General features: G+C 39.7%; 1 protein-coding gene across 2 annotated transcripts in view; it reads right to left on the bottom strand.

The window, feature by feature from the left end:
- VPS13D (vacuolar protein sorting 13 homolog D) overlaps nt 1-17,460 on the bottom strand; it is a 255,403-nt gene that overhangs the window by 106,560 nt on the left and 131,383 nt on the right. For both annotated transcript variants that reach the window (XM_021706673.1, XM_008073459.2), the window contains 6 exons: nt 16,952-17,075; nt 15,550-15,785; nt 10,362-10,470; nt 5,065-5,228; nt 4,094-4,202; nt 782-961 (listed from right to left, as the gene is read on the bottom strand). In XM_021706673.1, coding sequence (XP_021562348.1) covers nt 782-961; nt 4,094-4,202; nt 5,065-5,228; nt 10,362-10,470; nt 15,550-15,785; nt 16,952-17,075 — 922 coding nt within the window. The remainder of the gene's footprint in view (nt 1-781; nt 962-4,093; nt 4,203-5,064; nt 5,229-10,361; nt 10,471-15,549; nt 15,786-16,951; nt 17,076-17,460) is intronic.

Raw genomic sequence — 17,460 nt, 5'->3', positions numbered from 1 at the left:
CCCTGACCACAGACTCTCTGGTATATATCTGACTTTTAATGATCTGGTCCCTACTTCTATCTCCAGTCCTCTTTCTTACCACATTCTATGTGCCACCTGAGCTGAGGGTCACTCTCTTACCTGTGGGCCTTTACTAAGTAATGCTAATACTGGGCAATTTATTATGTTCTTTGCTTGCTGTTGGTCTATCCCCCAGAAAGTAAGCTCCAAGAAGAAAAGGTGTTTTGTCTGTTCACTGGTAAAGGCTCAGTATCTAGAACACACTCATTGCTGTGGGCACACTCCCTCCACCACTCCCCCTCTATTTGGCTGACTTCTTCAGTTCACCTGTAGGCTTTGGCTTAAGAATAACTTCTCTTAGGCAGCTCTCCCAACTTCAAAATCCAGGAACACAAGTGCTTCCTACGTATACTCCACTTGTACTCTCATAACACATTTTAACAATCTGATTATGGACCTAATTATTTAAATTAATATTACTATAATGGTTAATAACTGATCATGTTAATACACACTATTCTTAGCATTATCTTCTTCAATTCTTATACTTTTTTAAGATTATCTTACATTTTACTAATACCTTGCTTACACTTTATAATTATATTTTACTTCTACTTTAATTCTAATAACAACTTTGTGAGGTAGAGTCTATCCCCATTTTACAGATGAAGACACCATATCTTCACATGGTGTCTTCATGTTCAGTAAATATCTGTTGAATGACTAACCACTAGGGAGTAGTACACTGAGTTTTAGGTCAGCTCTTATGAGAAATCATCACCTGCAGCGCTCTAGTTGGTCCATCTGGGATGACTCTGATAGATAACACTCCAGAACCAGGCCTCATTTTTTGGTTAATAAATTGCTGTTCAGGTGGAACTGGTCCCAAAAGTTCCATGGACGTGTCAGGACCAAGAACAACTTCAGCTCCATCAAACAAACCAGAAATCCCTCCTTTGGCCTAAGAGAAATTGGAATAAAGACGTGTAAGAAAAGGCAAAGGCAAAGACTTTGACAATTTAACATGCCATTTGAAACAAGTTACAAAATTTGAATTCTCTTTTGGAGAGAATTCATAAACAACATGCAGCAAAGCATTTACTATTTGTTCAGCTTTGCAGATGATGAAAAGCAGTAGGAGTACTTGAATAAGATGAAAAGTTATACTGCATGAGAGGCCGGGAATGGTAGCTCATGCCTGTAATCCCGGTGCTTTGGGAGGCCAAGATGGGCGGATTGCTTGAAGATCACTTGAGGCCAGGAGTTCAAGACTAGCCTGGACAACATAGCAAGACCCTGTTTCTACAAAAAAAATAATTTAGAAAAATTAGCTGAGTGTGGTGGTGCATGCCTACAATCCTAACTACTTAGGAGGCTGAGGACCGTTTGAGCCCAGGAGATTAAGGTTACAGTGAGCTACGATTGTGCCACTGCAGTCCAGTGTGGGTGACAAGAGCAAAAAAAACATGTTACACGAAGTCAGGGAATTAAGAATAAGAGAAGATTCTATAGAGTATTATCGGTTTTATACTCTGTCTTATAATAACTTTTAGTCAATAGAATAAACTTTTACAAGTTTATTTAAAGTAGCCAGCAGCTGGGTGTGGTGGCTCATGCCTGTAATCCCAACACTTGGAGAAGTGGAGGTGAGAGGACTGCCTGAGCCTAAGGGTTAGAGACCAACTTGGGCAACTTAGCCAGGTGTTGTGACACATGCCTATGGTTCCAGCCACTTGGAAGGCTGAAGCGGAAGGATCACCTGAACCCAGTAAATTGAGGCTGCGGAGGCTGTGAGCATGCCACTGCATTCCAGCCTGGGCGACGGAGTGAGACTCCCGACACAAACACACAAAAAAATGTAGCCAGCAATACGGAAACTCTTAAAAAAGGAAACTTTAAAAAGCCAAAGCCAGCTGTTTCTTTGAGTATTCTCATTAGGGTTTGCTTTAAAAATCTGAAATATTCTATTAAAAAAAATTACATAATTCGGCTTTCCAATAAAAAGCAAATTCTAGAGCTGAAAAAACTTTCCCCAAAAGGCCTACAGTCAGACAGTCAACCCAAATACTCAGAAGACAGTACCATAGTATCTCTTCTAGAATGAAATGTGAAGTTGGGAGCATCACCCAGTTACTCAGGCCTCTGGAGGAAAGTACCTTCTTGCCGTCTGTGCCACATGGTGGAGCCTACAATATGTTGGCATGAGAAAGCCAGCACAAGGCTGGAGAAGGCAAGGGCAAGAGTGTCTCAATCCCCTTTGTTAATATTTAAATACTGAGTAAGGAAAGGAAACTTTGAGTGGTTTTTTAGGACAGGCTTCAACACAGAAAAAGCTTTTTATGACTATTTTAAGTTTCAAAAGAAAGTACACACACAATCTATAAGGGTAGTGTCAGAAAATGTTTTAATGCCTTCCATTATTTTATTCAGCATACTAAGATTGAAACAAGCTTATTTCCCTAATGAAGACATATTCTGCTCTGCTGAATACTTATTATAGGGTTACTCACAAACACAGAAATGATGAAACAGATTCACAAAACAACAAACACCAGAAAGGGAATTTAAGGAAGAAAATGCTCCAAGAGAACTGGAATTATATGGGCTTTAGAAACAAACCAGAAGTAAAGACAGGGTCAGACATGGAACCCACCAATTATAACAAGCCTTCTTTTGCCTCTAGAAGTCTGATTTGTATTGCTAATTGGAAATCACAAATCCATTCCAGATGTGTGCTTCATATAAGTAAGCAGCTTGTCTTTGATGAAAAAAGCTCAGGGCAGTGGAGATTTAAAAAAAAAAAAAAAAGTAAATCTCCCCCAAAGCATTCAGAGGCTCCTCACAGTTTTGTAAACTGCTCTGGAGTATAATCTTTCTATATGAAAGGACAGTCTGGTTTCTACCAGGGACAAACACACTAAGAGTTGTCTTTCAAGGGCCTGATATTCTGGTATTTATCTTTGGGTAAAACCCCAGGCTAGGCAGAACTGCACACACAATTGCAGGTGCTGATGTTCCACTACATACCCAAACCTCTTAGATATTTCCTACTTCTCCGATCCATGGTCTCCTTCCAGCCTGAGGCAAGAATGGGGAGAGAGTCCAAACTCTTGCTATTTTTCCAAACATATTTGCTTAGAAAGTACCTGGGAGACTGAGTGTGGTAGCTCACTCCTGTAATCCAGCACTATGGGAGGCTGAGGCACTTGAGCCCATGGGTTTGAGACCAGCCTATGCAACACAGTGATACCTCATCTCTACAAAAAAAAAAAATTAGCCAGATATAGTGGCATGCACCTATAGTTCCAGCTACTAGGGAGGGTGAGGCAGGAGGATCTCCTGAGTCCAGGAGGTAGAGGTTATGGTGAGCCACGAATGTGCCACTGTACTCCGGCCTGGGTGACAGAGTGAGACTCTGACTCAAATAATAAAAAAGAAAGAAGGAAAAAAGGAAGGGAGAAAAGGGGTGAGGTGAGAGGGAGGGAGGAAAGGAAGGATGACGAACCTGGAGACTTATCATGGAGTAGACTGGCTAAGAAAACAGAAAAAAACTATCCAGCAATCTTCATTCTGATATTTGCTATAACAATCAAATGCTTATTTGGGCACCATTAAGAATGCAGAAATAATCAAAATCAAGAGGATGTATACTCTTGATGACTGCTCACCATCTCATAGAAAGCATAATAGAGACATGTAGCTATTCCATTAACTTCACAAGTCTACATCAAGCACATCTAACTTATGATTGGACTTTTAGTTGACAATTTTCTTTCTTTTTAAAATTACATAAGTTATGTCCTCAAAGAAAAACTCTAGATAAGCCAAGAAAAAAAATCTTGTCACCCAGAGGCAACCACTCTTAACACATTTGTTGCATGTTATCTCAAGAACATTTCCCACGTAAATCTGCACAGGCATATAGCAAAAGTTTCATGACTTTCTTTTAACCAAAATGAAATAATAACATATGTATTGCTCTGCAATTAATCTTTCCCATTTAACAATGTATCACACATAGCCTAGTTGAGACCTTGATTCCAGAAGGTTTAACCACTGCTTGCTGCCACTGGAGATGTCACAAACAACTGACCTGGACAACCAAGCCATGCAACCCACAGGTCAGCTTTCCTTCTCGGAAACTCCAGGTCTGTGTTGTGCTTCGCCTGCGGTCAGGCTTTCTCAGCATCAGTGGCTCATACCTGGAAAAAGGCAAGTGCTGTGAGTGTTCTCAGTCAACTACTTCAGGTCTGAAGAGAGGATGAGGCTTTGTTTTTCTTCCAATATCCTCTACCTTTAAAATCTAGTGGGCAGTTAGCTTGCATCTGAAGGCAGTTAGGTGTCTCTTAATGAGGAAAGGAGAATAAAACAAATGAAAGCAACAAAGAGGGAGAAATGAAGCAGTAAGGCATTAGAGAGTTCCTAATATAACACAATGACACGTCATCATGCAGTATGGGAAGGGATATCTACTAAATATATTTCCAACCTTTCCAAGTCTTTTTTCAGTTGTATTTCTAAATATTTTTCTTTTGTGTTTTAATTTGGAAGTCATCTAAAGTCTTTTTGGATGTACATAAAGTATCAACTGAAAACACTAATTTTATGGAGAAACAAAGACACAGGCAAATAAGTTATTAAAACTTAAAAAACCGATTTGAATCCAAGGAGCTATTAGTAAAAAACACATTTGATTATCCTGTTAATAACTGATTTCTGCTTTTGAAAGATTTAATGAAATCATTAGAAAAACTGGGGGGAAAAACCCAAAAAATGATTTACTTCTAAGGAGTGAAGGTGGACTGAAGTTTGGGTGAAGAAATACTCGCTTTTCAAGATACACCCTTTTGTTTGAAGTTTCTTGACAACCGCATGGATATTGTCATAATAGCTTTAAAAAAAAATTGGAAGGCCAATACTCATTTTTAGGAATAGGACAGGTTTTTGTCATTGAAGAACAATATAAATTCTTTCTTCACTTATAGACTCTTGGTTTGGTGCAGATTTCCTGAGACTGAATTTGGAAGCAATGAGCTTGAAACAAAAAGTTGCCTAGAAAATTACCTGTTGTCAGTTACTGCAGCAAGGCCAGCAATATCTAAGATGGCAGACCCCTCACTGGAGCGGGTAGCAGAAGGCTTATTGGGGTTGTGAGGAACAGAAGAGCCCTCGTGGGCCAGCATTCCTGTTCCCGTCATCCTCCACAGCTGAGAACGCTTTCCTGGTTCCTGTTGAGCAGATACATAAAGAGACAGAAGCAGCTATCCTCTATAGCCACAGCTAGTTCCTCACTTCAAGAGCTTCCTCTAGGGCTAAGTAAGTTCTCAGGTAGAAACGGTGCTTAGACACGGTCCTCATTATATAAATGCTTACTTCAGACTCTCACGCTGTCAATCCCTAGTTGCTCTTAGGATGAAAAACTCCTGAACCAAATTTTTAAAAATTACAAATAATATGAATTTTATGCCTAATATATTTTCCTTTTGTAGAAATTAGAAACAAATGGCCAGGCAATCTCCTATACTAGCTTGCTGCCATGATTACTGCTGTTATAGGTAATGACCCTCTAGTGCCCTTATTTTATTTTATTTTATTTATTTTATTTATTTTTTTTAGAGATGAGGTCTCGCCAAGTTGCCCAGGCGGGTCACAAACCCTCAGGCTCAGGCTAGTACCCTTATTTTAATGAAAGATCCAATTATACAAAGAATATATGATATTCTCAATATCTGACTCGCAAATAATCAGAATTTACCAGAGGTCTTCCTTACCCTCCCCAATGTTTATAAGGAAGTATATTATATTGATGGTTTCCAATTTTTACTAGTTGATTATATTCAAATATTAAGTTGCTTGTATTCAAAAGGTTTACTAAGTTGATTGCTGTTAATTCTAAATAGAATTTTTTCCTTAGGAATATTTTAAAAACAGCCATTGGGCTTCCAGCTCAGTCATGAAAGTTTATATAATCCATTATATCCTAGAAGTAATAATAACAATATTCATTGGGAATTTACTATGTGTTAGACATTGATCCATGGAATTTACATAAAATAACTAAGTTAATCCTAAAAACAACCAGTAACATATATACTATTACTACCCCCTTACTACAGATGAAGAAGTTAAGGCTCAGTAACTTCCCCATGTTCACATAAGCAGTGGGAGGTGGGCTGAGATCTAACCCTCCAGAACCCAATTCCAGAGCCAGCATGCATGCCTAACTGTTCTGTTAGGTGCCTCTCAAACACAACCCATGTAGCCCCATTTCAGCAACGCCTACTCTTCAGCTAGACCTGTCGCGATCATGTACACTCTTGCCAGGCAGGAGCCCCTCCAGCACAGCACTCCCTTCTGGGTACCCCAGACTCATTTAGATGCTACCCCTGCACTGGAAACACAGCTTTTCACTACATTCTACAAAGTAAACACTAACAAAGTAGCATGAACATTGGAGTCACAATGCCAGGATCTAAGACCCAGCTGCATGATTTACGATCTGAGTGACAACGGACAAGTTACTTAATCTCTTAGAGCCTCTGCTTCCCTATCTGTCAGAGAAACTAAGCTACCTCCTACAGTTCTTGTGATAAGTGTAATAAATGCAAGGTACTTGGCATATGCCTGGCACAGAGTATGGCCTCAATAAATGTTTGCTGTATTATCATCATTACATCTCTTTACAGAGCACTTTATACACATCTTTGCTAATCCTTCTAACAAACCTGAGAGGTTACAGGAAATAAAGCTCAGGGAGGAATGGGAAATACCAGATGTCATATATCTTAAAATGGCAAAGCCAGAACTCAAACTCAGAAGGAGTTCATGCTCTCCCACTGTGCACTATGGCCTCCTCTGTTTGCAGAGAGACAGGTGGACCACACTTTTCCATCTCCAGTCCCCAGACACCTGCTTCTCTGCTTACAGTAAGAGAATACATAAATCCATAGTATCAGAACCCACCTGCAGAGTTTCTCAATACACTGCAGATGCTATAGACTGGAAATCAAAGCACTGATGCCCAGTGAGATCAACTTTTCATACAGGGTCTCCTCTGCTGCTTGCCCATTTGTAAAGGCTCATCATAAGTTTAAAACTATCAAATTTCCAATGAAAACTCTGAGAGGCACCATTCTCCTTCTAGTTCCCTTCCCCACTTTCCTAAGTATTTATTTCTAAAACCTTTACATGGGACTGTGGAAGGCAGATGTCCATGTGGCTGTGTGTATATGTTTGAGGGGTGAGGGGTTATGGAGGTCCAGGGTAGGATTGTTGAAGCCCATGTGGGACAAGGATGGCATTCCCACGAGTGGTGGGGTGGCACAGAGCAGGGCTGAAGCCAAGATGGGTATCAGGGCGGGGGTTGGGGGAAGGGGAGGGTGAGGGTGCATTCCAGCAAAGAAGGGGGTTGCCATGGGGAGATCAGAGCCCACAGGAGGTAACAAGGGTGACCACAGAGGGGTTGGGGCAACTGTGGTGATTGAGTTACACTCAGGGGAAATGATCAAATCCACAAATATACTCTCAGTGCTGGAAAAGGAGTTACAAATATGGAAAGGGAAAAAATAAGAATGAACTTTGTGATACTGGGCTGGAATTGGAAGCATTGGTGTGAATTGCTGCTTTTTTATATATATTGAGAAATAGAAATAAATGTGTATAATATATAAATACGTATATAAGTACCTACATAGATAAAACCCCTGGCTCTGTTCTCTGCAGGAGTCTGGGAACCACGACACTCCAACAGCACCTAGTATGATGTATCTTATGTTTCTAAATTCCATTCTCTGATAAAAGGGGATCGGGGCTCCCTGGAAAAGTAGCAAATTCCAGGAATGGTGCAGGGAAAATAGAAGATGTCAAAAGGACACACAAGGTTAAAGGAACTCCCACTGGCCAGAGATGAGAAAAACTAAGCATAAAAATAAACACTGATGATAACAGGTTCCCCCTGAATAAAACAGAAGCCCAGCACATGCATGTGTGTGTGTGTATGTGTGTGTCTCTCTCTCTCTCACACACACACACACACACATGCACGTAAAGAAATAGAAAACTTAATGAGGAATAGGATAGTTACATAGTCTCAAAGTACTGCTCCACAAAATATTGGCTAATTAAAAGAGAAAAACAGTAACTTCACTTCACAGAGAAGGCTGGCTGACACTCCCTTACCAAGTGCCACAAGTTAATATCATAAGTCCTGAAGCAAATCAACATCACTGTATCACTTCTATAAAACTCCTGTCAATTTGTCTGGAAATCTGTGATTGTTTCAAAATAAAAAGTAAAAAAAAAAAAAACCAAAAGCCAACCAACCAACCAAGAATCTAAGATGTCAAACTTTCTACGCTTGGTTTCCAACTAAAGAGAACAGGTTCATTTCTTAATGCCAATTCATACACTTTTACCTAATTTCACATGTCAATGTAACCCATTTATTATGTACTCTCCTGTTTGCCAGTTTTCATCCTTATCAAGTGAAACATTAACTGCAAAAATGCTCTATTAATTATAAAATGTTATTGAAAATGCTACAATTATTGATACTTAATTTTAGACACCTGTTCTCTGCTTGCCAGTCCCCTAGCCCTGGGAAGTTCCACATGTATTTCTTTCTTTTTTTTTGAGTTGGAGTCTCACTATGTCACCCAGGCTCTGGAGACATGCATTTATTATTCATGTTTTCCTGATATACCTGGCAACCATATCCCACTTGATAAGCATCTTCCATCTGTGCTGGTGTTCATTCACCCTAACATCGTCATCACCTTGAACATCCTTTGAAAGTCATTTGACATCTCTTCCAAAGAATCTTACACTTTCTTTTAGATTTCAGACTAAAATTTTGCATTTCAAAACTCATTTTTCAAAACTCAAGCAAAGCCTCAAAAACGGTTTACTTTCAGTTCCTATGCCTATCAGTCTCTTTACTTATCACCATTCCCAAATCTTTTCTAAAATGTCTCTCACACACATAAGCACAGTCATACATAGAAGAGTGTGATCACACTTTAAGAAAATTTTAATCATGTGACTCTGTATTGATATGATACAAAAATACATGTAGAAGTTCTGATACATACTACAATATGGATGAACCCTGAAAAGAAGTGAAAAGAGACAGTCACAAAAGACCACACATATGAAAGTCCATAACAAGGACTCTGTAGAGACAGAAAGTGGGTTTGAGATTGCTTAGGGCTGGGGAAGTGAGGGGCTGGCGGAGATATGTAAAGCACACAAGGTTTCCTCTTAAGATGATGAAAATGCTCTAGCATGTGATGGCTGCACATGTGTATGAATACACTAAAACCCCTGAATTGCATACTTTCAAGAGTAATTTGTATGGCACACGAATTATATTTCCATAAAGCTGCAAGGAAAAATATGAAGTCAAACTTAAAAACACACGTTAAGGTTTCATTTGAAGTGCAAAATTTGAAATAACTTGACTCCCTCCCCTCCCCGCCAGTTAAAAATCTGTCAAAAACTGCATAACCTCAAAGTCAATGAGGCACAAACAAGCAATGTGACTGGCAGGAGTGACCCCATGGTAGGTAGTAGACAGGCTCTTCTGATCATGTGATTGGTTTTTTTGCTTTTAATTTTAAAGATGCTGGGTAGAATGCAGAATTAGTTATAGAAGGGGTCATCGCACAGGTAAAGTCTGGGCCTCCCTTTAGTCCCCATTTTGCCTGGTTTGAGATCAGGTACCCGACCAATCGTATGGTTTAAATTATGAAAAATAATCAGGGAACATCTCACAGGTCAGTGCTTTAAATGATTACACTTCCCCTAAAGTGGCTTATGTGCCTCTGAAATGCCAAACTGCTATCATCTTTCAGTTTTAACATGTATGATCAGTCTTCCTGACATGTTTAATATTTCTGGCTGAATTTTACTACCTTTCTCTCCAACCTAGGTCCACTAACACAAACATTTTCTTAAACTGACTTGAAAAAAATGTCAAACTGACAATTTTATATCTTTTTATGCTGACTTTCAACTCTGGTGCCAGCATAAAAAAGGAAAAATTTTGTCAGTTTGATTTTTTTTTTAATTCAGTTTAAGGAAAAGATTAGAAAAGTATTACAACAGAAAAATAAAGTAATGAAAAAGATAAATCACAAATTAAAAAATTAAATTCTCCAAAAAGGCATCAAAGGGCCTGGAATCCTGCAGCAGGCACCACAGCACAAGGGAGCACAGACCTGAAGCTTTCAAGACCCTTGGGTTCCAGGCCAAGAGCAATACCCCATCCTCATCATAAAACAAGGACTCTGGACTGGGTGATTCTGGGACCCTTCCAGTGCTATAAGACTTTTATTATAAACTCTAATTCTAAGCTCTCTTACCTTCTTCTTTAAAATGACTCTCTGTGTCTTTGGTGAGACATCCAAGACAAGCTCTGCAGAGGTAATGGCCTTGTTGGAAGCCACAGGCCTTCCTGTTCCTTCTTGCAAACTAGGATTTAAACATATATATCATATAAAAATACATATGCATGTGTACACACACACATACACACACATTCAAGTATCCATTAGGAAATGCCCAGAACCTCTATCAAAGAACTTTTTTTTTCCTTAAAGACAGGCTCTTGTTCAGTCGCCCATGCTGGAGTGCAGTGGTCCCATAAGTTCACTGCAGTTCACTGCAGTATCAATCTCCTAGGCTCCAGCAATTCTTCTGCCTCAGCCTTCCAAGCAGCTAGGACTATAGGCGCATGCCACTACACCCAGCTAATATTTTAATTTTTTGTAGAGTTAGGGTCTCATGATGTTGCTCAAGCTAGTTTCAAACTCCTGGGCTCAAATAATCCTCCCGCCTCAGACTCCCAAAGTGATGAGAATACAGGCATGAGCCACCGCACCTGGCCCCTAAGAAGAAAATTTATTCAAGCATGGAAGAAAAAGTCTGGCTCAAGTAACAGAAAGATCAGCATTGTATTTTTTCCTGTGCAATTCAAAGATTCATCTGTCAAACAACAAACTTTGACATTTTTCCTCTCCTGATAATTTTCATGACTTAAAATTCAGACCTAAAAGAATAGCCATATATCTTTAAATGCCAAAAGAAAAAGAAAGCAAAAAACAAAAGACCAAGTCAGATATCTCAAGGGGCCAAAAATTAGCTTTACTCTGCCAGGCAAAAGATCAGCATCATTGCATCCCCAAATCTTGGCATGAAATCAGAAGTCCTTTTAGGATGAAAAACACCAAAGTGTTCATAATTGCCCTCCTCCAATTCAATCCTGTTGCCTTCTTTGTGGCTTAAGAATCCTGCCGGGCGCAGTGGCTCAAACCTTTTAATCCTAGCACTTTGTGAGGCAGAGGTGAGAAGACTGCCTGAGCTCAGGGAATCAAGACCAGCCTGAGAAACATAGCAAGACCTACAATAAATCAAAAACTTAGCCAGGCATGGTGGCACATGCCTGTGATTCCAGCTACTTGGAAGGCTGAGGTGAAAGGATCATGCTCATGGCCACTGCACTGTAGCGTGGGCAACAGAGTGAGACTCCGACTCAAAAAAAAGAATCCTGAGCATTATGGGACGCTGCAGACTGGCAACACCACGGGGGTGTCTGGAGGAGGCATTATTTAGATTATTCTCATGTTTCCATTAATTCCTATTTGCAAAAAAAAAAAAAAGGTATTAATAGATACATTCAGAGTTAAGATCTAGTCTTCTGACACCCAAAGGACAAGTGACCCAAAAAAATAGATAAATTAGATTTTATCAAAATGAAAATTTTTATGCTTCAAAGGATAAAATCAAATAAGAAGACAGTTCACAAAATGGGAGAAAATACTTGCATATCATACTTCTGAGACTAATAAGAGATTATAGGAAGAACTCTTACATTTTGACAGTAAAAAGGCAAATAATTCAATTTTAAAATAAGCAAAGGATTTGAATAAACATTTCTCCACAGAAGAAAAACAAGTAGCTAATAAGCATATGAAAAGATGTGCAACACATTAGTTATTAAGGAAATGCAAGTCTATGGCTCAGGCCGGTAATTCCAGTACTTTGGGAGGCCACGGCAGGAGGACTGCTTGAGTACAGGAGTTCAAGACCAGCCTGAGCAATTTAGTGAGATCTCATCTTCATAAAATTAAAAATTAAAAAATCAAGCCAGGCTCGGTGGCTCAGCCTGTAATCCTGCGCCTTTGGGAGGCTGAGGTGAGTGGATTGCCTGAGCCCGTGGATTCGAGACCTGCCTGGGCAGGCGAGACCTCATCTCTACAATAAATCAAAAAATTAGCCAGGCATGGTAGTGCGCGCCTGTAATTCCGGCTACTCGGAAGGCTGATGCGGAAGGATCGCTGGAGCCCAGCAGGACGAGGCTGTGGTGGCTGGGAGCAGCCACTGCACTCCAGTCTGGGTGACAGAGTGAGACTCCAACTCAAAAAAAATAAATAAATAAATCAGCCAGGCATGGTGATACATGCCTGTAATCGCAGCTACTCAGGAGACTGAGCCAGGATTACCTGAGCCCAGGAGGTTAAGGCCACATGTGGTAAGCCGTGGTCATGCCACTGCACTTTAGCCTGAGTGACAGAATGAGACTCCAACTAAAACAAAAAACATAGCCGGGTTCGGTGGCTCAGCCTGTAATCCTGCGCCTTTGGGAAGCTGAGGTGAGTGAATTGCCTGAGCCCGCGGGTTCGAGACCCGCCTGGGCAACTTGGCGAGACCTCATCTCTACAATAAATCAAAATTTAGCTGGGTGTGGTAGCGTGCACCTGTCGTTCCAGCTACTTGGAAGGCTGAGGCGGAAAGATCGCCGGAGCCCAGCAGGTCGAGGTTGTGGTGGCCAGGAGCAGCCACTGCACTCCAGTCTGGGCGACAGTGAGACTCCAACTCAAAAAATAAAACAAAAAAACCCCACAAACAAACAAACAAAAAAACCCCAGAAAACACAATGAAATATCACCTCACACCCAGCAAGATGAGTACAATAATAATAAATTTTGAAAACATATGTTGGTGAGGATATGGAGAAATTGAAACTCTTGTACACTGCTGGTGGGAATGTGCAATGGTTTAGTCCCTATGGAAACTAGCATGGTGGTTCCTGAAAAAGTTAAACACAGAAGTACCATACAACCCAGTAATTTCACTCCTAGGCATAAAGACAAAAGAATTTAAAACAGGTACTCAAATATATGTACAAGCATATTCATAGCAACACTGTTCACAGTAGCTAAAAGGCAGGCACAACCCAAATGTCCGTCAATGAATAAATGGATAAACAAAATGCAGTATATACATATAATAGGATATTACTCAGTCATAAAAAGTACTAAATACTTTTCATTAAAAGAATAAAGTATTGGCACATGCTACAACGTGTATAAACCTCAGAAACATTATAGTAAGTACAAAAAGCCAGACAGAAAATGTCTCATATGGTTTGATTTGTATGAAATGCCTAGAAAATGTAAATCCAGAGACTGAAAGATTGGAGGCTGCCTGAGGCTGGAGATAGGGAGGAATGAGAAGTACAGCTTAATGGGTTTAAGGTTTCTTTTTGAGGTGATAAAAATGTTCTGAAACTAGGTAGAGGTAGTGGTCACACAACATCATGAATGTACTAACTGCCACTGAACTGTTCACTTTAAAATAGTTGATTTGGTCAGGCACAGTGGCTCACGTCTGTAATCCCAACAACTTTGAGAGGCAGAGGTGAGAGGACTGCCTGAGCCTAGGGGCTCGAGACCAGCTGGGGCAACTTGGTAAGACCTTGTCTCTACAATAAATAGAAAAAATTAGTCAGGTGTGGTGGTGTGCACCTGTAGTTCCAGCTATTTGGAAGGCTGAGGTGGAAGAATTGCCTGAGTCCAGCAGGTCAAAACTGTGGTAGCTGTGATCAGGCCACTGTACTCCAACCTGGGACACAGAGTGAGACTCTGACTAAAAAAAAAAAAAAATTAAAATAGTTGATTTGGGCTGGATGTTATTAAGCCTATAATCCCAGCACTTTGGGGAGGCTGAGGCAGGAGAAATGCTTGAGCTCAGAAGTTGAGACCACCCTAGGCAACATAGTGGGATTTTATCTATACAAAAAAATTAAAAGATTAACCGGGCATAGTGGCATGCACCTGTAGTCCCAGATACTCAGGAGACTGAAGTGAAGGATCACCTGGGCCCAGGAGGTCAAGGCTGTGGTGAGCTATGATCATGCCACTGCCTGGGTGACAGAGTGAGATGTCCAACTCAAAAACAAAATAAAATAGTAGATTTTTATATTATGTGAATTTTACCTCAGTAAAAACAAAAGCAAACAAAAAACTAGTCTTCTTTCCTGTCATTAGTTCCTTCCATGAATGCAAGAAATAGTGTCTAGTATACTCTAAAAGATGGTTCAACCTCTTAATTAGATTATTCTAATTTTGCTGTTAGATTGTAAACACCAGGACTCCCAAGAGCGTCTCCTTTTATCTGCTCCATATCAGTTCAACCTATTAAGCTCATAATCCTCCACTAGCATTACTAACTACTGGAATTTATAGAACATAAGGAGAAAAACATGACTCACAACCAGATTTAGAAGTCGTTTTTCAGGTACTAAACCTTAAGTATGTCACATTAAGTGCCACAGTCTTTAAAACAAGTAAATAAACATACTGGCTCAATTATAACAAGATAAACATCCCGCACCATCATTACTAAAGGGAACTGCAGTAGCCAAGGGAAAGAATGGCTATTCTCTGCAAATTAAATTTATTACTAGTGAAATTTGGACTCTAGACAGATGAGAAAGATAATACAAAAATTCAGAGATTATCCTGTGGGCACAGACACATTTAAAAATCTCATTTATAGGCAAAAATTTTCAGAACATTTTAGAAAGGAACATGACTTTATCCTGCTCACTGGGTGGTTTATATTTGTAATTCAAAACTCAGCTATTTTGTAAAGCTCTTCACAGATAAACTTTAAAATTGATCCTGTAATTTCAGCATAGAAACAAGACGCTGTGTGTCCATGTTGGGTATGACTACTTTTTGAAAGCCCAGTGTTAAATCTCTGTGCCAATCCACCAGCAGAATTAGAGTAAGCTCGACATTCACCTGAGTTTTCTAAATATGACTAGTCAAAAAACAGCAAAGATTATAATTTAAGGCAATTGGAAATACCAAGAAGTTAAGCTACTATACTTGGCTTTAGATGAAAATTAAGATAGACCCTACATGTCTGCTTAATCAGTATTCTCAACAAGAAAAGAGAGTGAAGAATGCTGACTTGAAAAATTCTGATGAAGGTTAGTTGGTTGAACAAAGAGGCAAACTATTAGAATGATTATTGGGGGAGATATTTAAAAAGAGAAGGGTCTTGCCTCCTTGGATAAATTTTAGTCGAACCAAAAGATAAGAGTTTAAACTAAATGACTTCTCAAGATAGACCCTGAGCCTGGGATTTGGTAAAGAATTAAGAAATCTTCCTTTGTACCCTCTTCTTTTGAGAAACTGCTTATAATTTAAAACCAGTTAATAATTAGAGCCTTACAAGAACAATAATTTAATCCAGAATTACCCAGAGAATGTATATGTAGCAGCAATGTAAATGAAATTTTCATAATAAAGTTGTCGATTATCCTGGAAATCATTCATGTTGCAGTTGATCTCCGAGGACCCTGCCCCTTTGACAGTCAGAGTAATAAAAGGCGGCAGGGTAGGTTCATCCCAGGCATAATCCAACGAAGTCATAGGTTTCACTTCAGTTCGGAGCCTGGGTTCAGCTACACCATGCTGGGTAAAGACAATTGGGACCTAGAGTGATGGCAGAGAGGACAAAAATAACTTTTATTCAGAGTGGTATTACTGGAAAGTGAGCCAGTGCTTCCAAGGTATAAGTTCCACATCCTTCCCAAATGAATCTTGTACAGGGAATAATCACCATGAGGTTTATCATCTCACCTTTTCAAATGCTTTTCTAGGCCATGTGTGCTGGCTCATGCCTGTAATCCTAGCACATTAGAGGCCGAGGTGGGAGAATTACTTGAGCCTAGGAGTTCAAGATCTACCTAGGCATCATAGTGAGACTTTGTCTCTACAAAATACCAAAAATTAAGGTGGGTGTGGTGGTGCACACCTGTAGTCCTAGCTACTCAGAAGGCTGAGGTGGGAGGATTGCCTGAACCCAGGAGGTCATGGCTGCAATGAGCTGTGATTGTGCCACTGCACTCTAGACTGGGTGACAGATTGAGATCTTGACTCCAAAAAAAAAAAGCCTTTTCTAATCACCTTACAAATTTAAGAAACCCCATCAATTATAGGACATGGGCTACAATCTATTGAATAAAAGGTTTTAAGAAGCTTTGTCAAGTTAAGTATCTAGGGAAAGCAGTTCTATCCTTCCAATGGCATCTCTTCTACCCTGACCTCCTTATGATCTATTTTGAATATAGAAAGAAATACTAATTTTGTATTTCTACAGAAAGTCACATGACAATATATGTATATATTACATAAAACATATATATAGCATATATATTGTTGTCCAAAGGCATAACTTAAAATAGAATCTAGAGATTTCCATATTGACACTATCTGGAAGATTTACAAAACTGCTCACTGTAATGAAGCAACAGTAGAGCTGGCCTGTTCCCATTGTCACTGGACAATCTCATCTCTTTCTCTGTTTGCATGGACTCTCTAAGAGGGCTGCATATCAACCAGAAACTCTAGTCGAAACAAGTTTTAGGGGCTAAAAGAGCATTTCTGCTTGGTCAAGGCTGCCCAGTAATCAAATTAACCAGCAGAAACCACCTTCTAATGGTAAGAATTTCCAGGGTTGCCCAGCTACAGAGAACCTATCTGCACAGCTTCTTTTAATCCCAAGTTTAAAATGTATTGCACCATTATCTTAAGGACAGTACATACTCTGCCCTCCCACATATGAAATAGCCAAACAGGCTCTCAACTCCACTTGATACCTTAGAAAAGTTGTCAATTCGGAAAGGAGGGGGTAACTGATCTGTGTCACTAAATGAGATCCTATATGTAGCTCCTCGGAGAGTAATTTCCACTCGTAGGAAGAAGCATTTTCCCAAGGTATCTCTGCAGGAGAAGGAAACAAAAGAGGTTGCATAAAATATGGGAAACAAGCGGCAACTTACTTTCTTCACACACTTCCCACAATCACAACATTTCTTGGGCCTCCATCAATACCACTGAACCCATTGCCCACTGGGCATTCTTTGATCATTCTAAAACAGTAGAAATTGATAATATAATCACAAAATGGTGATTTTTTTTTATTCTCTCCTTTCTCCAACATTTATTAACTGAAAGCCTTCTGCAAAGAAGAGTATGCATGTATGTATGCATGCATGTATGCTTGTATGTAAAGTGTGTATACTTATGTGTGTGTATATATATTTATATACAGATATATCACTGGAAGGAATGGAAAGCTCATCTTTACAGAAAAATATCAACTACT

This window comes from Carlito syrichta, unplaced genomic scaffold (genome assembly GCF_000164805.1).
Source record: "Carlito syrichta isolate Samal-C Ts95f unplaced genomic scaffold, Tarsius_syrichta-2.0.1 Scaffold315850, whole genome shotgun sequence".
NCBI lineage: Eukaryota > Metazoa > Chordata > Mammalia > Primates > Tarsiidae > Carlito > Carlito syrichta.
Note: the sequence above shows the minus strand (reverse complement) of the source record. Positions and strands in the feature narration are given on the sequence as shown.